This window comes from Typopeltis vanoorti, chromosome 1, assembly GCF_054136105.1.
Source record: "Typopeltis vanoorti isolate ZY-2024b chromosome 1, IOZ_Tvanoo_1.0, whole genome shotgun sequence".
Taxonomy (NCBI): domain Eukaryota; kingdom Metazoa; phylum Arthropoda; class Arachnida; order Uropygi; family Thelyphonidae; genus Typopeltis; species Typopeltis vanoorti.
Window position 1 is genome coordinate 125,396,103 of NC_143549.1, and position 26,418 is coordinate 125,422,520.

The 26,418-nt window shown below is 33.9% G+C and overlaps 1 protein-coding gene across 1 annotated transcript; it reads right to left on the minus strand.

Moving 5' to 3' along the window:
• Nucleotides 1-554: 554 nt before the first annotated feature.
• Nucleotides 555-26,418, minus strand: LOC150110397 (uncharacterized). Its single transcript, XM_090393530.1, has 6 exons — nucleotides 26,310-26,418; nucleotides 26,041-26,102; nucleotides 19,314-19,442; nucleotides 15,612-15,698; nucleotides 4,003-4,071; nucleotides 555-683 (listed from the first exon to the last, which is right to left on the minus strand). The coding sequence occupies exons 1-5, from the start codon at nucleotides 26,413-26,415 to the stop codon at nucleotides 4,018-4,020; spliced, it is 438 nt and encodes a 145-aa protein (XP_090249656.1). The 5' UTR covers nucleotides 26,416-26,418; the 3' UTR covers nucleotides 555-683; nucleotides 4,003-4,017.

The following is a 26,418-nucleotide window of genomic DNA, read 5'->3' on the forward strand; positions in this document are numbered from 1 at the left end:
AAACTGATAAAGGTTCCTCGCATCACGCATGGGATTCGAACCCATGTCTTTCCGACCAAAGGGCTTCGTATATACCAACTGACTAAGAAGGCTCCTCGATTTACTTTTTTCACCTTAATATATCTGCTACTACACCTGACTGAAGTGAAAATATTTGTGTTGTGAAACAAAATGGCTTTATAGAATGGGAAATAAAATCCGTCCTTGAATCAGTTCGTTACTTTAACATGTAGTTGTCTCTTCTGGGCAATACACATCTTTATGAATAATAACGTCCACTGGTAATAATATTATTATGTTTTTTAATAGTCTAATTAACTCAGTGGAAAGAGTAACGTTAGTTCCTGAACATAACGGTTTGCTCTCTCTCAGAGTTGATTTGAAAGAAAAATAAATGCAGAAATAAAGAGATCCCTTTCAATATAGAATTATATATTTTATTACAATAAGAGAAAAAAATTAGAAACATCCAGTTGAATAATACAACACATATATTTCATATAATGATTATCTATATTCAATATGAAGTTAATTTAAGATAAGTTCGTTATTAATGAATTTTCAAATATTTTTATAAATGTTCCAAGACCGTTCAGTTGACTGCATTTATCATTGTCTAAATGAATGCAGCCCATAAACTGTTGTTATCCATATGTATATCTAGATTTCATCGAATTAATTATCTGAAAATAATAATAAAAACACACGGTAAAATAACTATGTAATAATAATAATAATATCATCATGAAATGATGTGTGACATAAATTATTAAAGGTTAGATTAGTATAATTGCAATTTCAACGTTATAGCTGAAAAACATACACATCAGCACAGTGGATATATATTTAATTAGTAACTATAAATAGTGTAATTCTAGAAAGGAGGATAGAAATAAATTACGCTTCGAGTGTGCCAAAATTATTTATGGTTCAAATCCACCATATCTCCCCAGTCCTTTAATTATAGGCTCTTTGTTGTCTATGTAATAAAGAAATCTATCCATTTTAAAGAACCAACAAACACAATATTACTATTGTGTTAGATTCTTCTGATTACGAGTGTAAATACATATTCCCCTTACTTGATCGAAACACCTATGTCATAATCGGCTGAGAGCCAACCAGTAGCCCTTAATAAACAACTCTTTATTATATAACATAATCTCATATTGAAGTAGATATTAATCATAGGCTTGGAATCTGTCATGCAAGAAAATCCAAGATGTATTGTCTTCTGAAATTCGCATATTTTGATATCGTCTGTGATCGACTGTGGACCCTATACGAAGTCTTGTTTAAAAATCTTAAAGTTTCTCTCAGATCTCCTCAATCCTCTGGCTACATATAATAAGATTTCATTTCAATAATTAGAGATTTTAAAATTGACTCTTCCTGATTAGTGGTCAGTTTCAACATTACAAACTTCTTTACTAAATAACACATTGGAAGTTTTGTCCTCGAATTTCTTTCAGGCTTTGTGGGCCTCTTTAAATTTGTCATAGATGTTCTTTTAGTTTTTCTGTAAATCTTTAAGTTTACAAACAAACTCAAGGAATTGCAATAGGCTCTGCGATTTCCAAACTCTAGCAAAGATTTACTTGAACATCTCGCAGAAAATATCTCTATTATTGATCCAAAGCCTTTTTTTTTTCTTGGTTACATGGCAGAAATATTTGCAATCTAGATAAATTACGTAAAGTATTAAACGTCTTCCCAAAGTAATAAACGGCCTTTATCAGAAAATTAAGTTCACCTTAGGAATTGAATCAGATGGAATTGTATCATTTCTTGCTTTCATATGGGAAACGGTTGGTTTTTTATCTGCTTCAGTGTAACATAAACCATCCTTCTATGGCAGATATATTCACAACCCAAATGAGCATGCGCAAAAATTTCGTGTTATAAGTAACTACTATCAGCAGCCCGTGTTGTCTGTTCGTTATACAAATTGCTCAAAAGACATATTAGATATCAAAAAATCCGCAGGTACAACACCTTCACTAGGTATCCAGTTTCGTCATTTTCTGATGCATCCTCCAGGTGACTAATATTCTTTCAAAGACTCGGGAGGAAAGTATTTGGATATCTTTCGCAGAAAGACGTAACACCTGTGCATCTTTATTGGACTTCACACACAACTCTCATCTATTTGATATTGTTATACCAAAAAACATCGGAAGTGAGTTTTATTGTTCTAAACAATGTCTGATAGTACCCGGATTAGACATAACATTTATCTTATCTATCGTGTTTGCCTTATCTAGGTGTCGGTTCGATCCACAGACGTGGAAATCGAGAACGACAACTTTACATATCTAGATGCCAAAATATTAGGTTCTCTTATGACTAGCTGACTCCTGATATTTAGCACATTTCTCACTATCCATCAATTTTTTGTCCTAGTTGGTTTAGTTGGTTCTTTATGATTATACAAAGAGTCTATGTTTCATAGACTCGCTGAATCCAAATCCAACCCTATAAGAAGTATCGATAGTATGCCTCCCAAGAGCTATACATCGTTTGGTACGAAGGACATTAATCCTAGCCGTACCCAAGCCTTTACTGCTTGGAAAGAATTGAATGGACATCATAGTGTGAGGAACAAAAAGTATAGTTTGATAAGATATAGGACCGCCTTTAGCAGTGATGACTTCATGATGGGCATAATTTCAAAAAAACATGTAATGGGCTCCTGGACTATTGTTAGATAGACGTCCTTTGAATTCACTACTTTCTCTGCTATTAACTGCATTGTCAAAATATGTTGAATTATACTTCTATCATAATTCTGCTTGCTCGTCTGCAAGTTATACTTCCAATTGTGTTCTCAGTCTTTCTGTCAGTATAATCATCACCTTACCAATTTGACTTTTCAAAGCATTGTTCTATACTTTTTACATTCTAGCTTATTTCCGTTCTTGTATAATGTCACTAATATCGATTTCACCCACTCCGCTGACATTTCCCCTTCTTTCCATGCCATATTACATAGTTGGTGCATTTCTGTAACCATACTTTCGCACCATATTTAATCATTTCTATTGGGGCATCGAAATCCTCCTAATCGTACACATTAATTTCTATTTCTGAATTTTGAGGCTAAATGCAAAACTCTCTTCTTGACAAGATCTAATATGTAATATTCCACATTAATAACTTAACAGCTATTACTTTTAATTCAATACATAGATTATTATAATTAGAAAACAGCAGGTGTAGATATAATCCAACTTGTTAGTTAACGCTCTGGGGATTCATTCTTCTGATAAGTTTCTAATTGAATCTATTGGATGCACTGCATTAAAACTAAAAGTTTTTTCCAAATGATACATAAGGTGAAGTATCAAATAATAGATATTGTCAAGATAGTTGTTTATTTAGCCTGAAAATTTCTTCAAGTATATCTATTGTACTTTTTCTCCTTTCTGGAAGTAGCCCACTTTTGGGTTCTAATGCGAATCTTTGGAGTTAGTCTTGAAGCCTAATATTCACGATTGATTCAGTTATTTTTATCCAGTTAGAAGACGATCGAGGACTGCAGTTTCTTATCCAGTTATCAGAAACCTAAACCTTCTAGGTTTATAGTTTTATTATTTCGAGTAATCGTGACTGTTTTTAGTTGAGGATGAATATTTCTTATTTCAAATATTGCATTGATTTGTATGTGAAGGTTGTTTTTAAGAGAGCCCAATTTTTTCAATATAAATCAGAAACTTGATTCCATCCGATACGCTAAATATAATATTTATAATTTTAATACCAGTAATATAAAACTCTTCAATTAATTTAATGGTTACAAGTAACTTATAATTTGTAACTTTATACCAAAAAAGCATTATGTTTTTAAAGCATGTATTTTATTTAATACATATATTCAGATATCGGTAAGTTTTCAATAATATAAATAAAATAAATCATTACTTTGAACTTTTCACTTACGTAAGTACCTTAAATATTTAAATTCTCTCCAAACTTTCTGAATTACAATTAGAATATACATACCTCAAAATCGTATGACTATGCTGTATTGTAGAACTTGCAGAGGTGTGGATTTACGTCTACACCACAAATCTGTGAATATAAACACGGAAGTATAACATGTCAATTTATAACTGAGTTGTCTAATATGTTTTCACTTTTGATAATAAAACTATTCAAGTGCCACTATAATCCGAAACAGACCTATCCATTCTGGATTCAAATTTATGTGTATTACCATTAGAAAATGAAATAATCGATGATGTAGATTTGAATCCGCAATGGATATGTCTGTTTCGGATAATAGTGGAACTTGAATAGTTTTATTACCATATATATATATATATATACAGGGTGTTCGGGATAAATTTGACATATTTATAATCAATTATATTTTTCCGTAAGTTACATGTATTAACACACACTTCTCTTCATTTAAAAGTTTGGACCCTTCTTCATTCATATACAAGATGTCAGAAAGGATGGATAGCTGGAACCCACCTGAATCATGGAAGGGAATAACTTGTATCATGATGATTCGTGCCCGCCATCAAAATAAGGATATTACGACTGCTGCCCAATGCTCCCTGAATACAGTAAAAACAATCAGGCATGAACTAGAGACTTGCAATGGTGACTACGAGGATGTAGCAAGAAGAAAGATCCCTAGCAGACGATCTGATTGCGTTCGTACAGCAGAATTCCTCGCAAATCTGCAGGAACAGGTGTTGAAGAACCCTGGCATTGGAATTCGGGCTTTGTTCGTGGAGTTGCTAACTGTAGTCAAGCCCTGGATAACAAGGGTAGCCAATATGTATGGCAGCAGGATTCGGCCCCTTGCCACACCTCTGGGAAAAGTCAAAAATGGTTGTCTGAAAATTTCTACGACTTCACCAGTCCAAATGTTTGGCCTCCAAACTCCCCAGACCTTAACCCCATGGATTATTTTATATGGGGCGCAGTTGAAAAAGACACCAATCGCACTTCCAGTAATACAAAAGCCCAGTTAATGGATAAAATTAAAACAGTTTTTGCGGCCCTTCCCAGGGAGACTGTAGCATCAGCTTGTTCGAGGTTCCGAAGCAGAATTGAAGCTGTGATCGATGCTAATGGTGGTTATTTTGAGTAAATCTTGTTGATAGTATTGTAATTAACTCTGCCTGTAATGTTTTTTTGTCAATTCATTAAATTTAATAGATACAAAGAAGATTTTCTTTTTCCTTACGAAACTGTCAAATTTATCCTGAACACCCTGTATATATATATATATATATATATATATATATATTTAGGGAGTGAAAGAAATATGAGTGCATTTCATCCCCTATTAGATGAATATTTTATTTATTTAATTATTATTCCCATTAAACAAAAAAACATGGGAAAAATGTATGGTTATTAAATAGATAAGGGAAATACTTTCGCTATAGATACTTCAACTAACAACCAAAATATAAATAAATTCATAAGGAACAACAAAATTTAACCAAACGCCATCATTAACAAAAAACGTTCGACACAAATAGTTAATAATAGATCCATAAAAACTATTTCATCCACTTTACCAACTTTCGTTGCTGTTCCAAAAGCATACACTTCGGGTCCTACACTCTTAGCAATCAAATACAACTATAATTTTTGATACTAAAGATTCTGTTGACATTAACAACAACTACTACTACTACTATGAACCAAAACTATTCACACTACAAATTACATGATTCTTTCTCGTTTTTGTTTCATAATCTTGATCTCAATCTCCATTCCATAAATTGCTAAACCGAAAATATTGTTTATGATCGACATTGTCTCCACCTTTTTTTAAAACATTCTAATTAGTTTTATTTTTTGCTTTCCAATTTTTAATATATCTAACTTTGTTATGAATTTTTCTTGGGTCCTTCGCTTTTGCAGTCCAAATGCCAAAACAGTGATATCATCTGAGAATGTCAATGTCCACAAAATAAAATCTGGTCCTTTGTCCAATTCAAAAGATCAAACTATGAGAAATGAAGTGGAGGGTAATAGCTTTAATTGCTTAAAATAGTCCTAAAGTATGTACTAACCAGATTAACACGAGAAGAGACTTATGATCAAACACTCTAGACATGGGAAAGTTACAACTATTTATACATTGTATTTATAAATGCATTTTTTTACAAATACTGTATTTTTTGGCATAAATTCTCTGTAATAACTCGCATCATAATTTCTTCAAATTTCCTTTTCTTTGAAACATGCTTCACTCGGCTAGTCTCATTTTCGTGTCCATTTTCATTACAGTGGTAAAAAAACCTAGGTAAAGATATCTTTTCCATCTTCCCTACTCCACATGCAACTACTAATCAACATTACAGTATTGAAGTAAGCTTGTATATAGCGTCGTTAAAAATTATAAAGTAGACAATAAATCGCTCATTTATCCTCAATTTACGCTCACTCAAAAACCACGGAGAGGGTCGTATAGTAGAAACCCACTAGCTAATTAGCGGCTAGCAATTCATAGTTGATATCATAATCAACACCATCCAACTTTAGACATAATTTATGTAGAGCTTTGGAGACCTCACATTTTCGGTCTTGGCATTTCTGAAACATTTGATGGGATCTCTTTTAACAATACAATCTCTTCAGCAAAGTACCAGTTTCAGAGTATGGTCTGCCTTCTCCCATTTGCAGCTGGATTGTCAGTTTTCTTTCTACAAGTGGACTAGGTGTGCATTAGTAGAAACAAATTGATTCGTCTGTTCAAATTTTACCCAGTTTTCGAGTATCTCACAAGACTGTACTTTCATTTACTTCCTTCATTTTTTAAATAAATTACTTTCCTCTTAGGTATCTCAAATCCCATCGGATATGAATGCTAAGGAAAGTATACTTTTGTGTCTCTTAGCTTAAAGATTCTGACAGCGCACAGTCATCATTAGATTAATGATATTTCACAAATGCTTAACAGTGGGAGATCTCGTTGAATCCTTTATTGGAGCGAAGGAGAGCAATGGAATAACGCTGTAAGATATTGACGGAATTTGAAGGTTTCATATCAGCACTGCTTTGACTTGCAAGAATAATCTTATATCACTTTCTGTTGTTTTATAATAACGAAATCTACAAATAAGATCATCTTTTCCTCTCTTGAATAGACCTACAATTTTAGACTCTTCTATCAAAAACATATCCAGCAATAGCGTATTCAGCCTCAATAAAACATGTTGCACTTTTCCATTCATGACATCACTCACCTATACACTCATTGTATAAATCCCAAATCCATCATATCGTGGAACAGTGTTCACACATATGTGATGGTGCTTCTAAAATCTAAGAATGCTTGCTATCTAGGAGAGGGCAATACAATTAATTGATAGTTTTGTCGCATAAACAAACTCAATACACTAATTCTCTGACAGATGTGCTGTTTATAACACTTCTATAGATATTATTGTACATTGTACAGCGGAAAAGGCCAACATCTTTCCTGTATTTCTTTACAGAACTGAAAGCAAAAGTACGCTAATAACTGCTGGTTGTCATTTATTTATTGACTAGCTTCTCTTCCTTTATTTAAATCTGTTCTTTATTTAAATCAAAAAACACATGAGGAAATTCCTTATTCTTATTACTCACTTGCGCATTAAGTACAAATGTGCTATACTGCGTTTTGTTTCTGGTTATGAAATATAACGTTTTTTTTTGTATCTTATAAAATAAAAATATGAGTGATCTGCGTGCTTTGTACTCCTCATTTTCTTGGTTTGATTGCCATGTTTGTATTTCTGAATATAAACACGCTGGGATCAAATACTGCAGTTCACTAAAATAATCAGCTCATCCCGAATAGCTCGAAACCAAAACTAGAATATTAAACGATTCCACATGGTTCCCAAATTCCTCTAGCAGTGTTATTCGTTCACAAAAAGACATAAGATTACTTTCAGATATAGTAAGTTTGTAGTCAATGGATTAATGTGAATGACTGTTCTCGTTGCTCCTTGTTCATTATTATTTTATTTTAACTCCTTGGTGACCACAAACTATTACTCGGCTTACTATCGTATTAAAAGTAATTATAATTATCAAACAAATGGCTAACATGAACCACCTTTCTCAGTTACCAAGCTTCCCGTTAGTATATCGTATTGCATTATTGTTATCCGGATTTTAAGGAATGTCAGGGAAACATTCTGGTGATATCATCCCCTCCGCCGCCTCGCATTTGCGCCTTTATACGATGGTTCCATGGTTTTCTTTATTTGTTGCTATATCTTTGTTTGTTCTGTCCTCATGAAATAAGAGGAACATCAGTGATTCATTACTCCACTTTGCCTTGTTTATATCTTCTGGTGCACAATGTTCTTCCCCTATATTACATGTAACTGGTCTATTCTTCCGGAATGTCATGGTTCCATCAATGGTTATCTCTTATTTTATCGATATCTGGAAACTATATATGAAACATATCGAAAACGTATTTGGAGAGAGTGAATAGTTTCGGAATTTCTGTACATTTCGACTTCTCCTGCATTTAACAAACAGCAGCGTCCATCTTTTTATCCAGTTGTGACTGGACGTCTTCTTTTTGTCACACCATTTTTTTCAAACACCTAAGATATTGTTGCTCATCGCCATAAGTTAAAGGCAACTGTTGCGGAGTACTCTTTATGGTGGGCTGGCCATTAAGAGTAATTCACAAACATACATTCCTATATACGTTGTGTAAGTAATTATGAATAATCACTGCCCCATTTTCTCAGATATTCACCTAATGGTACGAAATGCTTTCTATTTAACCAACCAGTTTTTGTTGATTTTGACTCTTTACTGGTGGATTCTTTTAGCAGTGCGTTATCTCTAATTGCTTATGTTGATCGGGTAGGGTATTACTTCTATGATAATCGGTCACTCGATTCATCATAAATTCCAATATTTCTTAAGAGTTAAGAATACTCGATAACTACGTGTTTGCATTCTAAAATCATATTTAATATTTTGGAGAGAACACTCCGTAACCTAATTACCAGTTGGTCATACATAACTGGTAATTAGGTTACGGAATTAACAACGCATATAAAGTATATTAATTAAAGATAACTTTAATAAATAACTTCTATATTTCGGCTCTGCGCATTTATAATCGCACTAGTTTCGCCCTGTTAAGAGAACAAATTACCGCGACGCGCGTTCTCCTTGCCGACGTAAACAAAACCGTACGGGCGCTAGAGGAAGAGCTTTCGAATACGCTCGGCCATGATCTTTGGACGATACTTTATGACGTCACATGCGCATCGGCAAGAAAAGAGTTCGAAAAAATACGAAGTCAGCACTTGAAAAAATACGAAAACCTGACAAAGAATTCTACTTCCTTACCACAGCCGCCACTCAACACAGTAGTCAACCTCCCGTCTGTAGTTTTAAAGCCTGAAGCACTCACCGCACTTGCACGTGGTCACAATTTCGCCCTAGCTCCTAAAAGAATACCTGCCGAAGATATCATGATCCAAATAGAACGTGGGATTCGCAACCTGCCTAACCATATCGCCAACAACGTCAGACTGGATGTAGTCGGTGTTCTCACTAAAGCCAAACCTCCAAAAACCAACCTATCCAAAGACGAATATGCAGCCTTACAAGAAATGAAGAATAACAAAAAATAGTAATTTTTTGTTATTCTTCTTCTTCATTTCATCTTCATTTCATTTATCACCAAAGCGGATAAGGGGAACGCTACTGTGCTGCTAAATCAAAAGGACTACAAAGGTAAGCTTAATGCTTTAGTACTAGACCGTACTACTTACCCCCCTATTGAATATAATCCTACCAGCTCTCAGATTAGAACTCTCCACAGACTCCTTAAGAAAGTCACTTCTTGGCCTGTGGAAGTCACTAACAAACTAAAACCTTATAACTCTAAACCCCCCCCCCCCCCGATTATATGGACTCCCAAAAATACATAAACAAAATGTGCCATTACGTCCCATAGTGGATGGCATTGATTCCCCCCACATGTAAATTAACCAAACATTTAGTCAAAACGCTCACACACTATACTGGCAACACACCATCACACATAAAAAACTCAGCCCACTTTAAAGCCAGTATAGAAAACCTCACACTCCAACACACTGACATAATGGTCAGTTTTGACGTCTCCTCCCTATTCACTAATGTCCCACTCAAAGAAACCTTTGAGCTCATCCAAGCCAAGTTTCCTCCCGATATCTCAGCCCTATTTCAGTTCACTATGAACTCAGGCTATTTCTTTTGGCAAGGAAAGTTCTACAAACAGATAGAGGGGACAGTCATGGGTTCACCACTTTCCCCACCCTTGGCCAATTTCTTTATGGAGACCTTTGAAGAGAAAGCCTTAAACTCCGCCCCACAAAAACCCACTATTTGGCTTCGTTACGTGGATGATGTGTTCGCTATTTGGCCACATGGCTCAGACTCACTCCACTCCTTCCTAACACACTTAAACAACCAACACCCCAGAGTCCAGTTCACCTTAGAAAAAGAGGAAAACAACACCCTCCCCTTCCTAGACACTTTAATCACCCGCCAGCTTGATGGATCTTTGGTTTTCTCTGTTTACAGAAAACCCACCCATACTGGCAGATACATTCACCAGCAATTCCCCCCCCTCATAACAATATGGGGTTATAAAAACACTATATAACAGGGCAAAATTAATCTGCTCAAATGACAAGTCCCTATTGAACTAAACCACATCCACAACACTTTCTTAGCCAATGGCTATAACCCCAAAAAAATCCAAAAAATACTCAAACCAGTAAACCACAACCCCCTCCCCTCCTCCACAATAAAGATTACACCAAATCTATCACCATCCCCTACATACAGGGCATCTCTGAGAAAATAACCAATATCCTCAGAAAATATGACCTGACTTCCTGTTATAGACCATATAAAAAGTTGGTATCCCTTATCCGCCATACCAAAGACCAACCACTTTCCCTAGGCCTACCTGGTATATAACAGGTCCCTTGGAGCTGCAAATTGTCCTACTTTGGCCAAACAGGCAGAACAACAAATATCAGGATTTCAGAACATAAAAACTTCATCCGGTTTCACCAGTACAACCGCTCTGGGCTGGGAGACCATGCCTTAGATACTCACCATAGAATTCGTTGGAAGAAAACAAAAATAATACACCGCAGCAAGTTTAAATACGAGAGATTATTCAAGGAATCTTCAGCAGCTCTAATAAACGTTCCTAACCTCAACAAATTTGGGTGCATGAAACTACCCCAAATTTGGGAGACTTACATTTTGAGAACTTCAGCCCAACTGCCAAGTCAACCAAATTAGCTCACCAGAGGGCACCATTAGGACTTTAGGAACAATATTAGTTTCTTGCTTTCTTCCTCATTTGCTTTTGTTAGTGCATGCGTGCACATACCATATCTTTATGTTCCTGAAGATGGCAACGTGACGTTGCCGAAATATAGAAGTTATTTATTAAAGTTATCTTTAATTAATATAATTTATATGCGTTGTTAATTCCGTAAACTAATTACCAGTTGGTATATGCGTATAAATCAATTTAATCATATAAGATATGCATATAAATCAATTACGCATAGAGGATATGCGTATAAATCACTTTATGCATACAAGAACGTATGTGGGCTTTTCAATTCAGGATAAGGTTTATCTTAACTTCAGTTGAAAAGCCGTCATTATGAGATAAACAGTGTCCTCATTCGTATGAGATATGTTTTATTGTATAATAGTATATTGTGTAATATAATATTATATTATATTATTATTCAAATTAATTGGATATTGAATCCACCATTATTTCATAACCGAATAGAGAAACTACAATAGTTTCATGCGGAATATAGAAACTATAAAAGTTTCGGCGGATCCAAGCGTAAGCAAACCTTTCATGACAGGGGCAACTCGTAGTAACAGTGGAGTAAGCTCTGATTCCTATCCTTAGTATTTCCCATAATGTAAAACACATCTCCTAGCGGACATGTATGATGTTATATATTATGAGGGAGGGTGGGGTCACCGCTCAGACCGGTTGCGACGTTTGTTGAGGTCTCATCACTGGGAGCCAGACCCAGATGTAAATACCCAGTTTGAAGTGATGCAGGACTTATACTTTACCATACGAGTTGCTAAAAAAGGTGTCACATCACAAAAGGCACCAAGAATTACTGAAAAAGAGAGCTCAAATGCTTCACTTCGGCGATGCAAAATTATTTAAATTAAGTGGATATTGAATCCAACATTATTTTTCAAAGCCGAATAGAGAAACTACAATAGTAGTACTCCACCTTTACTACGAGTTGCCTCTGTCATGAAAGGTTTGCATACGCTTGGACCTCCGAAACTTTTATAGTTTCTATATTCGGCATGAAACTCTTGTAGTTTCTCAGAAACTCTTGTAATTTTTCTATTCGGCTTTGAAATAATTTTGGATTCAATATCCACTTAATTTGAATAATCTTGCATCATCCAAGTGAAGCCTTTTGGCTCTCTTTTTCAGTATATTATATTATATTATATTATATTATATTGTATTGTCTCACACTGAAAGCGGCACGGTTTTAATTGTATCGTAAACAGCCACACTGGATAGAGAAAAAAATCAACCGAACAAATATGGTTTTAAAAAAATAAATAAATAAATTACTCCTATGCTATGGGAGAGACTGATATATTTTCAATAGTATATCGTAGCATGAAGTAGCTAAAATCTATGAAGCAGCTTTTTTTCATGTCAATTGGTTCCACTGGGCATCACAAATGTCATCGAAGATTAAAGTAACAAAACTCGACGATTTTGTATTTATTTTTATTTTATTTTATTATTATTTGTTCAGGTCTAAGCGAGAGAACAGTCCGGTATTTCTTTAATACTAATTATCCATTTTGAAATATTTCTTGATCGATGTAACTAATCTGATAATTAATGTTCACTCGGTACTTGACAATTGTAATAAATGTTGCTTTGGAGATATTGGATTCAGAAAATACTTCGTTTAAAATATGATTCCGAAGAATGGATATTTTGTTTTTAAAATTAATGCATAAAATATAAAATAACCACGAGAGATATAAATCTCAGAACCTTATTGTTCTGTGTGAATTGAGAAGTCCCCTATTAGTAGCAAACAATTTGATTGTTTATAGTGTTTCAAACAAACTACTACCAAGTGAGTGAATTATGTCCAAGCTTCCCTGTTTGGCGAGTTTGTGTGATCAGTGGTAATAAATTTTCGTTAATTTCTGGAGAAAATAATCTTATGTTCTCTTCTACTACAATGCGGGTAGAATCAGGATTTTTTGCAAAATGTGTCGCCGATAATCAATGACTGCACCGACATGTCATGCAGTTTTCGGAAGTAAGTTCTGAAGATTAACTGGTATTAAATTCATTCGTGATTTGAGTAAATTGTTGTATAAAGGTATTATCTAGTACAGGATATATAAATAATGGTGGTAACTTTACAAATTACCTAATTATTACGCTATACCAAAATAAAATTAAGAGTGTTGCAAAATGTTCTAAAATGCTACTCTATTATATATTTTTCTATTATATTTTCATTAAAGACCGTTAATTACATTAAAGATAGCTTAAAGATACATTGGAAAAAGAAATTGCTGCAAATCAATTGTCTGATACTCCACACATCCATACAAAGTCAAGCTTTGTATGGATGTGTGGAGTATCAGACAATTCACCCCTCTGGAGAGGAGACAAATGCTGACCCTCCGTATTATAGTCTGATATATATGATAAAATATGTAAAACGTTGTATTTAATAAAAATTCCTCTCTCTCTCTCTCTCTCTCTCTCTCTCTCTCTCTCTCTCTTTCTCTCTCAATACACTCCCCACATCCATATAAATCTTGACTTTTATGAAAGTTAAATGAGTTTCTACCTCTTTTTCATTGTCACATCATTTTTTTAGATTTGTTTGCATGTTCATGAATGTTTCGACATATCTTCATGTAGAAAAATAGACTAAGTAGGTAAATAACTTACAGATGCAGACGATTGGCCATGTCAAATAAGTCGAATAATGTTAGCCATTCTCTTAATAACTGTGAAGTAATGTTAGTGAATTGTTTCCAGCCGGCGTGGTTGGCTGAATGTTTAAAGTATGCGCTCTCCAGCCAACAGGCTGCGGGTTCAAATTTTATGACGGTTATGGAAGTTTGTAATTGTCCTACTAACGTTTCGTAGAAAGGGCATCTGTTACTCTTCCTTTCCTTCTTCTAGCAGAAAGGCTAATGTGGTACGGAAGAGACCATACGATATCAAAATGGCATCCGATAAATAGCAAACTACTTATTCCCATTCATTCTCAATTAGTGTTATTTACCTTAGTGTCTGTCAATTCATTTTAGTTGGCAGCTTCTAATGAGTGAATCTTCCACACTATTAAACCGAATCTTTTTTAATTCATTTTCATTATCAGAAAATAAAAAAGCCAGATTATTCAAATTCTAATTGTTTTTATTTTTATTTTTAAGGAGCTAGGACAGAACATTGAAAGTCGAGATGAGTGGGGTATATTTATAACGGACAAATAGGTCTCCGTCGCATTTTTTCAGACTCTGTTGCTGGTAATGCCTCTTCTAAGTGCTCTAAAACATCTTCATAAAATAACATTTGATGTACATTTTCACGGGGACGATTTGCCTGTTCTAGGAACGAAAAATCCGAGTTTTCGAGTGAAAAATCCCCTACCCCCGTATGAGACAGTGTAACTCATCTTCGGTCGAAAGAGACCAGATAAAGGTTACTCACATCACCGATGGGAATCAAACCCAGGTCTTTCTGTTCAAAGGGCTTAGAGTATACTGAATGAGCTAAAGAGGCTCTGATTTCCTCTTACAAACGAGTTTTTCACTCGTAGAATTTTTCCTTAGAGTGTAAATAATGTGGAGCCCTTCTAGTGGACATTTTCAAAGAAAGATGTTGAGCAAAATGAATGCAAATTCCTGAAGCTTGTTCTGTGTTTGCGAGGGCTCACCATGAGGACATTAAAACACGGTATCCGTTTAAATTTTTTTCTTAAACACACATTTAATATAATTTACAGAATGCTCTAATGCTACAGATTGCATCATGTTACAGTTATCAGGACATCGTATTAATCTAGTAACAAGTTGTTCTGTACATTTCTCTTACCACTAGTTATGTACTAAGTTACATTTTTACGCATTGCCAATAGCTTGTAATTAGCGTCACTGACACAATCATATGTCGAAGTCATTAGAATATAGTTTAATTAAGGTCAGAGATTTAATATTCAAAAATGCTGCTTATTAATATGGTCATTAAAATTAAAGAATTGGAAAGCTGATCACTATCACCCATTTATTTTCTGTATATTGTCAATAAAAAATAAATAAATCCGCGAATTCTTCCTCGGGATTTGCTTTCAGGTCTTTGTGTTTTGTTATATCCGAAAGTAAACATCTGTCAAACATAAATTTTAATGCATTTATTTTCACTGTGGTATTTTATTTCAGCTGAGAGATCTCTGAATTCAATACATTCAGAAGCTTGACATAGAAACAAAGGAATAAATAAAATAATAAAGACTGATATTTTGTGAAAATATTAGATCACAAAAGATACTTACTTTGCCAACTTCAAATGAAATGCGCACATACCGCTCCGGATCACTAACAGTATTATTGAAAAAACACTCCATGACTTTTTTCTGTTCCTAAAATAAAATAAAATAAAAAATAGTTTGCAACAAAAATTATTCTAAACTTTACTCTTAGTTTGAAATGTTGATGATGCTTATCGATATGTACAAATTTAAAATCGAAGCTTCTAAGCATTTTATCTAATGATCATTTTTCATTAAATTCGATACTTTATTAAAATGAATTCAGTTAAAAACCTTACAAGATCTCGAAATGCATTCAGCTTTGCCAACTCCAACAGAAGTTAAAACAGAATGATGATCTGTTTGTGTCACTATCTGATGGATGGCATTACAACTATTAACCAATCCCTCCCCCGGTAGCTGATATCCTAGATTGACTGAATTGTGTTAGCAATACTACAACTATAAAAAGTATTCAAATTTGAACGTACAGTAGGGTAACACCTTCGTACAGTTCCAGAACTCTACGTCAAATATTAATGGCATGAAAAACAAGATCCGTACCTTCAGATTCCAAAAATATTAGATAAGCTTGATGTCTTTGGATTCTAATAAGAGCAGAGTGGCCAGTCTATCCAAAGTAGCAAGATGACAAGAATAATGTTTTTGATAAACACCAGACAAGGATTGAGGTGATAATGTGTCTTTGATAGACGGTAAGAAAGATGACAACATCCGTGCTGTGTGAAAGTGGGGTACAGATTACTCATATGTCTGCGAGGTGCTCTTGTTATTTGTAGAGATTTTCCTTTAAGATAGGTTATGCTAATCCTTTCAACATCAAATTGCTATAATTTATTCAATTCTGTAGTCGATTTTTTGATCGCTTGTGTTAAAAATTGAAGTTTCTCTAAGCATAACTTGTATATATATATATACTAGGGTGGTCTAAAAAGTCTCGGCCTCGCCTCGACCATATATGGCAACACTATCGGCAAGATTTTTTTTCGAAGTTGGTACATCGGTCGTAAGCATCCATATCAAAGTGCAAGTCATTCTATCAAGTAGTTTGTTTTACATAGGTCTGAAGAAAAAGTGTTGTCTGTATCCCTCAAAATGGATAAAACTAAGTATCGTGAATTTATTTTATAAATTCTTAAAAAAAATTTAACAGCAAATGAAATTCATTTGAAGTTCACAAGTTGGTACATCGGTCGTAAGCATCCATATCAAAGTGCAAGTCATTCTATCAAGTAGTTTGTTTTACATAGGTCTGAAGAAAAAGTGTTGTCTGTATCCCTCAAAATGGATAAAACTAAGTATCGTGAATTTATTTTATAAATTCTTAAAAAAAATTTAACAGCAAATGAAATTCATTTGAAGTTCACAAGAGTTTATGGACACTCTTCTCCTTCGTTTCGAAAATTAAGAAATGGGCTGCCGAGTATAAACGTGGCCGTACCAGCATTGAAGATGATTCACGTGAAGGACGTCCAAAAAGTGTGACAACACCAGAAATCATTGATCAAGTGCATGATATGGTATTAGATGACCGCTGTGTCAATGTGAGTGAAATTGATGAGACTATAGGCATTACAAAAGAACGTGTAGGATATTTTTTTTTTGCATGAAGAATTGCATATGAAAAAGCTTTGTGCAAGATGTGTGCCGTGCTTAGAGCGTTTTAAAAGAATAAAACTGATTTTTGATTTTATGTTTTGCTATGGATGAGTCTTGGATTCACCATTACCCGCCAGAATCCAAACAGCAGTTAAAACAGTGGAGAGAAGCCAGTTGTTCAGCGCCAAAGAAGGAAAAAGTCGGTTCCATCAGCACGAAAGGTCACCATCGGTGTTTTGGGATGCTAAAGGCATTTTGCTTATTAATTATCTTGAAAAGGGTAAAATAAACCTGGGAATATTATTTGTATCTTTTAACCAGACTAGACGAAAATATTCGTGAGAATAGGCCCTGTTTTCAGAAGAAAAAAATCATCTTTCATCAGGACAATGCACCTGCCCACAAAGTTGTTTGGCAATGGAAAAATTAAGGGATCTGCACAATGAGTTGTTGAAATATCCACCCTATTTCCAAGATTTGGCTCCCTCTGACTTCTATCTCTTCGCAAAACTAAAACTCTTCCTCGCTGGTCAGCGTTTTCTTCGAATCAAGAGTGATGGCTGCTGTAGAGGGGCATTTTGCACATCTTACTGAGAACCACTAGACGGACGGGATAATGGCACTTGAGCATCGCTGGAATGAATGTATTAGTTTTAAGAGAGATTATGTTGAAAAATACAAATAATTTTGAAATTATATGTTCGTTTTTTCATTGTTAGGTCGAGAACTTTTGAGACCACTCTCGTATATATACCTTCATCAGAGATCGAAAACATCAAAAATTGGATACAAAACAGCTACAAAAGTTTCCTCTGGATCGTGACTAGTGTCAAGTATATAACTTTTGTTTTCTACCAACTCTCCATTAAAAAAGTTGCTAAAAAGTTATGCAGGTACATCTACAAAATTAAATTTTTAAAAGAAAATTTTATACCCAAATTGTTTCATAGAAACATTTTAAATGGTTTACTATACAATCATCTGGTTGGCACCATGTACTTCACAAATCTTTCTCTGGTCAGAATAATGGATAGAGTAATATATTTCTATTTCAATGGTAATGATGGCTTCATGTTGTTTACATAGAACCCTATAAAGTTTCCGAAACAATTTACTTAGATCATAATGGATACGGTTTTTTTTTCCCCGTGGTCCGTCAGTATCATGTGTGATGTGTGTATTTGCACATAGTATGCTATTTCAGGGAAGAAATTAATGGCTTATAATATCAGCATTTCAAATCCAGTTCTGTACTTCCCTTCTTAAAAAATCTTATTTTTACATACACACACGCGCGCGCTAGAAACATTGAATAATATTCCGAAACAGTATTGCGTTAGTACTTTCCATTTTAGTAATATTCCATTTTGGTAATTGGTAATAAAGAATGAGACTGCAGTGTATAATAAATCTATTAATGTTCTGCTGAATAGGTTCAGAAGAACATCACAAAAATAATCATTCTAAACACTAATGAGAAACATTTTCCATTTATTAAGTAATCTGGATGTCTTCTGATATAAAGCAGAAACAGATCCATTGCAATTGGATTCTGTAAAATCATAAATTTATCGACCTACTCTCTCCCGGACATCAAATATACGGAGATATTTTCTAGGTTACCCAACTACGTTACTAACTTTATTATGGATTTAGAATCTCTAGAAAGTTTGTAGTTCTATAGGTTTGAAAATGGAGCAGTCGAGAAGACTATCCCGACTCAGGAAAACAAAAACTTGTGTAAGTGACTTTTGATAAAGTGAAGAAAAGCGGTAACAGAGAACCCCAGAAAAAAAATTATCTTCTTGAAGAGATTATGCATTAGTCAAGGAATTAATACACAAATTAATACACAAATTAATACAAATTCTTACAAAGAGGCTATAAAAATAGATAATATTAGAGAAAGATAAAATAAAAGCTAGATATTATTGCATGTCTCTAATGATAAGAAAATATTAAGTTGTCTGTCTTGTTAAGCAGTTTTTAATAATGATCCTAGTATCAGAACTCCTGTTATCATATTACAACTATGTTTCTGTTAAATAGTACGAAATACTAACTGATTCTTAATTTAATTAAATTAAACAGAATTGATTATCTTACCTTCGCGAAATGGCCGCAGCTGCAACCATTCCAAAGTCCCGTGCAACCAAATTTCACTACTTCGCTAATGTTTGGGTAGCAGTTTGCAACGCCAGCTCGAACCATGCATGTTGCATAATTTCTTATCATCTTAAAGGAAAAAATAAATTATATGTGTGCTATTCATAAAATATGCGTTCAATTTTATTGAAAATTTAAAGAGAGCTTTAATGTAAACATCATATTTAAACACAATTACATTTATATTAATTCCATTCAATTCCTTTTAAGGAATATGCAAAATATATCCCATCCGATGCTCCTCGAAATAAGCAAGCTAATGCCTAATTTTCCGTAAAATAACACATACACACATATACGGAAAATCCTAACATTTCCTATAGGTTTCCATTTTACTGTAGTATCACAAACCGGTTCTAAATGATTTCGTTTCTCAAAAACCACACCATATTAACTGGGGAAAAATTCAGATCATTGCTGATTATTATTTCGCCTAATAAAAGATGGAGAAGTGGACAGAATTTGATATTGATTAATTCGATTTTACTTAATTAGCATAATATAAAGTGCTATTATTATTAGAGTAATATCAGCCATTACATTTTATTTTGTCATATATGGTTAAGAGCAATGCTTCAAACGATCAAATAAAACTGGGATATATTCGTTAAAAAGGGTAGTGATGGGTAAACGACCAATTAAAGATTTTCTTTGAAATTTTGAAACGACGTCTATCTCACTTTAATTTACAAATAACAAACATCTTGGAAATGTAATTCTTCTGACATACGAGTTTTAAGGGAAAGGCTCTTATTCTTTTAATACGACACGACTGTATCATCTTATCATTATATAAGTAGTATTGGAAGGAGGTGTGGAAACATTCTAAAGATATGGATTTCCATAACTTTTTTTGCTTAATATATAATAAAACAATTGAACTGATTAGGAAAAAATGAATCTATAAATTGGAATTAAATAAAGTTCAAATCAGTTTCCTTTAGCTCATTAAGAAACACCACAATTAACTTTCGACATGGCATATTGTTTCTTTCTCAACGGACACAAGCAAATTCATGTGTCCATTGTAGTGATAAATTAATATATACATATATATTGGAAATAAACCTTGAACTCTTGATCCAGAATCTTAAAACTGCCCAAAATTTCATTAGCATGTGAAAAATAAATATAACAGTGGAATAAGAGTCGAAGAAGAATATGATAATTTAGTGAGAATTGGTTTCGTATAAGTATACTTAAAATTTTCAGCAATGACGTCGATCACTTGACATATGTTTTTGGTCACTGGAAAAGAAAAAACTGGTTCGGTATTAATGTGTTCGATCACGTCTAATCTAAATGAAGTAATGATAAAATAATGATAAAAGGATAAAATCCAATCGATTCGCATGGCTTTCCAGTTCAAAGAGTTCATTCCATGAGGAGAGTAATAGAGCGAAATAAATAAACAAAAAGGGGTACATCGTGAAAATCAATTTTAATCTTTCATTCCTTTTCTTTTCTTATTTAGAAATATATTTATCTTCAGAAGCAGGAAGCAATTACCTTTGTGTATACCACTTAGAGTGAAAGTAGCATTACTAGATGAACAGTTAACAGAATTGGTTTATTCCGCTTAACTGTTCTCAAGTAATCCTTACAAAAACGATCACTATTACAATCTTGTTCGGGTTTAGTAGTGTTTGGTGTCAACAACATTATAATCATAGCCACATATAACTTGAGAATTAACATTATAATCACGCCCACATGTAATTTGCATTGCCCTCATCATTTCGCTCTGAATAACATCAGTGTATTATACATCATAATTGTATGCAGATTGTCATTAAATTAATAGATGGTATTCAAGAATTTGGAAAGGCTATTTAAAAGATGTCCACTGTTAATTTAAATATTTAGTACGTGAACGACTTATGTCTTCTTCTTATTGTGCTTCTTATCTTCTATCGAAGGTCAGCGACCATCTTGGCGAACAAACTGCGATCTTGTGATAATCTGAGCAGTTGTGCACTGCTCTTTCCTGTCCACGTCTTGATGTTGTCAAACCATGATATTCTTTTTCTTCCGCTAGTTCCTTTGCCATCAATTCTTCCTACCAAAATAATTTGTAGAAGTTGGCATTTGCTGTTTCACATGATGTGGCCAAGATATGATGTTTTTCGTTTCTTGATTATTTGTACAAGATGTTTAGCTTTGCCAATGGATTTTAAGACATCTTGATTGGTAATTTTTTTCTGTCCATGATATCTTTAGTCGCATCTCAAAAACTTCGATTTTCTTGATGGTTGTCGCCTTCAATGTCCATGTTTCAACTCCATAGAGCAGAATAGATCACACGTAGCATTTCAGCATTCGGCATCTGACTTCCATGTTTATGTCTTTATTGCAGAATAGTGTTCTCATTTTCATGAAGGACTGCCGTGCAACTTCAATCCTTGTCTTTATATCTATTTCTGGATCCCACCGTTCATTAAGCCAGCAACGAAGATATTTATATCTTGACACTTGATCGATATTTTTCCCATTGAGTGTCAGTTTCATTGATGAGTCTGGATGTTTGCTAATGATCATGTATTTTGTCATGTTGATGTTTATATTTATTTACATTCTTTGGCTTTCTATGTATACTCTGTCAATGAGTTTTGGAGATCCATAATGTTATCTGCAATTAGCACGGTGTCATCTGCATATCGTAGGTTGTTAACAATCTTTCCATTTATTGTGATTCCCTCTGGACATTCTTCCAATGCTTTTTTTAAGATTACATCTGCGTATATGTTGAACAGGTGTGGTGAGAGCACACATCCCTGTCTCACTCCTTTTTTGATGTTAATATCACTGGTAGTAATGTTGTCTAATTGAACGGTAGCTGACTGATTCCAATACAGATTTGTTATTAGTCTTATGTCTTGTTCATCTAGCCTTAATTGTTGAAGGACGTCTATTAAGTTAGTGTGTCTGACTTTGTCGAATGCTTTTTCAAAATCTATGAAACACATAAAGACAGATTTCTGTTTTTCTATGCATTTCTGTATTAATATTTGGGTACAGAAAAGGGCCTCTCTAGTACCAAAACCATTCCGAAAGCCGAATTGTGTTTCACTTAAAGTTTCTCACTTTTTTTATAAAAGCGATTCTGAATTACTTTCAAAAATATTTTTAATGTTTGGCTCATTAGACTAATAAGTCGGAAGTCACCACAGGAATTCGCTTTGGGTTTCTTTGGGATAGTGATAAATGTATATTTGAGCCAATCTGATGGAAATTCATCACTTTCATATATTTTATTAAATAGTTTTTCAAGAAGTTTCATGTTATCTGGTTCTATTAATTTTAAAAATTCTGTTTGCGCACCATCTGGTCCACTGGCTTTTCCTGTTTTAGTTGTTCGTATAGCATTCTCTATTTCGCATTTCATGATTGCTGGTCCTTGAATGTTATATTTTATATTTATAGGCTTCTGTCTAGTATCATTGAAAAGTTCTGTTACATATTTTATCCAAGTCTGTGCTTTATTCTCTTCTTCTAGAACTATTTTTCCCATTTTCATCTTTTAGAGACACTATTTGCTTTTTCCTGAGTTTTCCGGAAATTTCGTTGATTTTCTTATACAGATTGAAATTATCATGTTTCTTCTGAGGCACTTCAATTTCAGTAGATAAATTTTTCATCCAATTTTCCTTGGCTTCTTTTATTTTTTTCTTGATGATGTTATGTGTTTCTCTATATCTAGCTAGGTCTTTGTTTTTGTACATTCTTCTTGTATCAATAAGAGAAAGAATCTCATCTGTCATCCATTCCTGATGTTTTATATTATTCACATAACCTACTTCTTCAATACTTGTTGTTATGATGGCATTCTTTAAGTTATTCCAAAGAGATTCCACTATTTTATTTTCTTCTATGTTAATCTGTTGTAATCTGTTGTAGGTTAAGCTGTGTCTTGGCACTATTATTTATGTTCGGGTCTTTCAGTTTTTCTACATCAATTTTCTTTTTCTTCTTTTGTGATTTTTTTAGCTGATTTTAATCTGAGACATGCTTCTGCAACTATGGAATTGTGGCCTGATGAGATATCTGCTCCAGGATAAGTCTTTGCACTCTTTATACTATTGTGGAATCTCTTATTTATCAGTATGTAATCAATTTGATTTCTGACAATGTTATGTTGGTTATCTTGAGACGATTTCCAAGTGTACAATCTTCTGGGTGGAAGTTTAAACCAGGTATTTGCCATTGTTAGATCTCGTTCCTGACAGAACTGGACTAGGCGATCTCCTCTGTCATTTCTGGTGCCTAAGCCATGTTCTCCAACAATTTCTCCATCACCCCCTCTTCCCACTTTTGCATTGAAGTCACCCATCACTATGTTTATATCATGTTTCTTTGTTAGGTTTTTAATCTCTTTTAGGTGTTCATAAAACTCTTCAACATCTTCTTCGCTTTTGTCAGCTGTGGGTGCATAAGCTTGGGCGATATTTATGTTAACGGGATTTCCCTTAAGTTGTAATAGCATTATCCTTTCAGAAAATGGAATCCAATTTATTACTCATTTATTGATTTCTTCATCTACTATTACAGCTATACCATGTCGATGTTTGTTATCATTGTTGACACTTTCCAGATCCTGGCCATCTTGTCTCGCAAATTCCCAAAATCCGGATGCCCAGCCTCTTCATTTCTCTTGTGGCATTTCTTAATTTGCCAGCTTCATACAGAGTTCTGACATTCCAAGTTGCAATTTTAAAAGTGGACACCATTTTGAGCCCGGAGATTCTTCGCACCCTTGTCCCATTTAAGGGACGCCAGGAACTTGGGGCCAATTGTAAGGGTTTGCTCGCCATGATAGTTGTTCTGGAGATAAGGTAGAGCAGTAGTTTCTCCGTTTGATTTCTGCTCCGCAATATTACAGACGTACACAATATAATCATATTGCCATCTGCAAATCTCTGACCACAAGCTTTTCCGTCATCATTTGGCTTCAACCTTGTGTCAGTACTTACAATGTCGCTTCCCAATGTCAGGGGCAGTGACTTCAGCAGGTGCTTATTTAATGGCGGTACTACTCGCCATGTCACTAAGTTGTCATTGGGCTTTGTGAGGTTTTAAGTGAGACAGAGTTGCCACTTCTACTCCACCACGCCCTGGTAGCTCAGTCGCTGTTCGACAGATTGCTCTGCTTATACCGCAGCTAGTCTCCATAGCTGAAGGCTGTTCCCCGATCTGCCACCTGGGGACGCACCCGGTAGTAGTCAGCTCTGCCCCAGGGACTTGTGTCTATAATATTTAAATAAAAGTGAATGGATCTGCTGCTTAAACCAGAGTAAGAAAATATATAGCATATTCTCCTAGCCCAAAAATAGACTTATTAGTTTCCATTATCTCAATAATATTTTAATTACGTTTCCCTTTATTTCCATTATTTTAGAAATAACAATCATAATAAGACGTTGATGTATTTAAATTTAATAACATCATACATATGTGGACTAAGGCTTTCTTCTTTATTTGTTTTACATTCCAAGAAATGCGACGAATTATGTCTATAAATGAAATATGTTTAATTCCGGTTTGTTCTCTTGTGTTGATAACATGAGATTCCCCGAGATAAAGAGGCTAGTTACTTGTGTGTCGATTTACTTCACTTTTAGTTGAAAAACCAGTGTGCATTACTGGCGTTAATTGAGAGATGTAAACCCAATGTTTTCCATCTGTTGGTTGGTATATTAGAGCAAATAAGTCGTGAATCATGAATGAAAATTAAACAGAGTGTGTTTAATAATGATGTCATATAGCAATTTTAAGCACGAATAACATTTCCAAATTTTGTAATTTAAAATATACAGGAAATAAAATAGCATTTAAATCAGAACACATCTCAGAATGGAAAGATATATCGAGAGGTGTACGACAAGGATGTACCCTATCACCTCTGCTTTTAAATATATACATAAATAACATTATAGCAATCTGGAAACCGTATAACCCATTTGGTATACAGATATCCCCACAAAAATATAGATACACCACTATTTGCATGATCAAATAGTATTAACTACCTAATACTAGATGATCAAATAGTATTAGCTACCTCAGAACATGATTCACAAAGATCATTAAAATCATTAAATGATATCTCAAAACAATATAATATGACAATATCTAAAGAAAAAATAATAATAATGGCATTTAAAGTAGAAAACCAAATAAGAAGTAAAATAGTGATAGATAATAAAATATTAGAACAAGTAAATACTTTCAAATATTGAAATGTGATTTATCATACGAAGAAGAAGAAGACATAGGCACTAAAATATCAAATGTTGTCAAAGTAAATGTCATAATATATAATATATTTAATCAAACCCTAGTTCAAAAATACACAAGAATCAAACTATATAATGTCTTGTCAAAACCAACTCTACTTTACGGAAGCAAAACATGGACCATAAAAAGGAAAGATGAAAAACGAACTCAACCTGCAGAAATGAAATTTCTCAGAAAAATAGTTGAATATACCAATACCAACTGGGGTTATAAAACAAATGAAGAAATTTTAAAATCTCAATATAAAACGAACTAATTACTACATAAGGCAATATAAGCAAAAATTGATAGAACATTTAAATCGAATGGACATATATATATATTAATATATATATATATATATATATATATTAATTCAATTAACTAAACTTACTTGTCTTCCCATGTAGTGATCCAAACATATGAAGAAGTTCTCTTTTGCAATTGGCGAAAGTGCTGTAATAGAAATGCAAATAAATAATGCTGATCGTTTTTTATTTGTTAGAAAACTAATCGAATGTTTTAATATGTTTTGTACTTTTTAGGACAAACGCACAAAAGCACGCTTGACATGTTAGTAAATATAATATTATATCATATCACTTTTCTATTCTCTTATATATTAATAATGAATTATGGTATCAAACTGAAAATCATACTAACCACATACAGTGCAAAGCGATGATCCAACTGCATCATAGAAATCCGATTTTGTACCCCGAAGAAAGGATGCACAAAGAAACGTCAAAATGATCACCTTTAACGTCATTGT

What these genes read in the sequence shown, in the direction of transcription:
- LOC150110397 (XM_090393530.1), bottom strand. Translation starts at nt 26,415, where the DNA reads ATGACGTTAAAGGTGATCATTTTGACGTTTCTTTGTGCATCCTTTCTT. An exon ending in ATCACTACATGGGAAGACAA is followed by an intron (nt 19,443 to 26,040) that starts GTAAGTTTAGTT and finishes TTTTCCTTTAAG; the next exon opens with ATGATAAGAAATTATGCAAC. An exon ending in TTTCATTTGAAGTTGGCAAA is followed by an intron (nt 4,072 to 15,611) that starts GTAAGTATCTTT and finishes TTATATTCACAG; the next exon opens with ATTTGTGGTGTAGACGTAAA.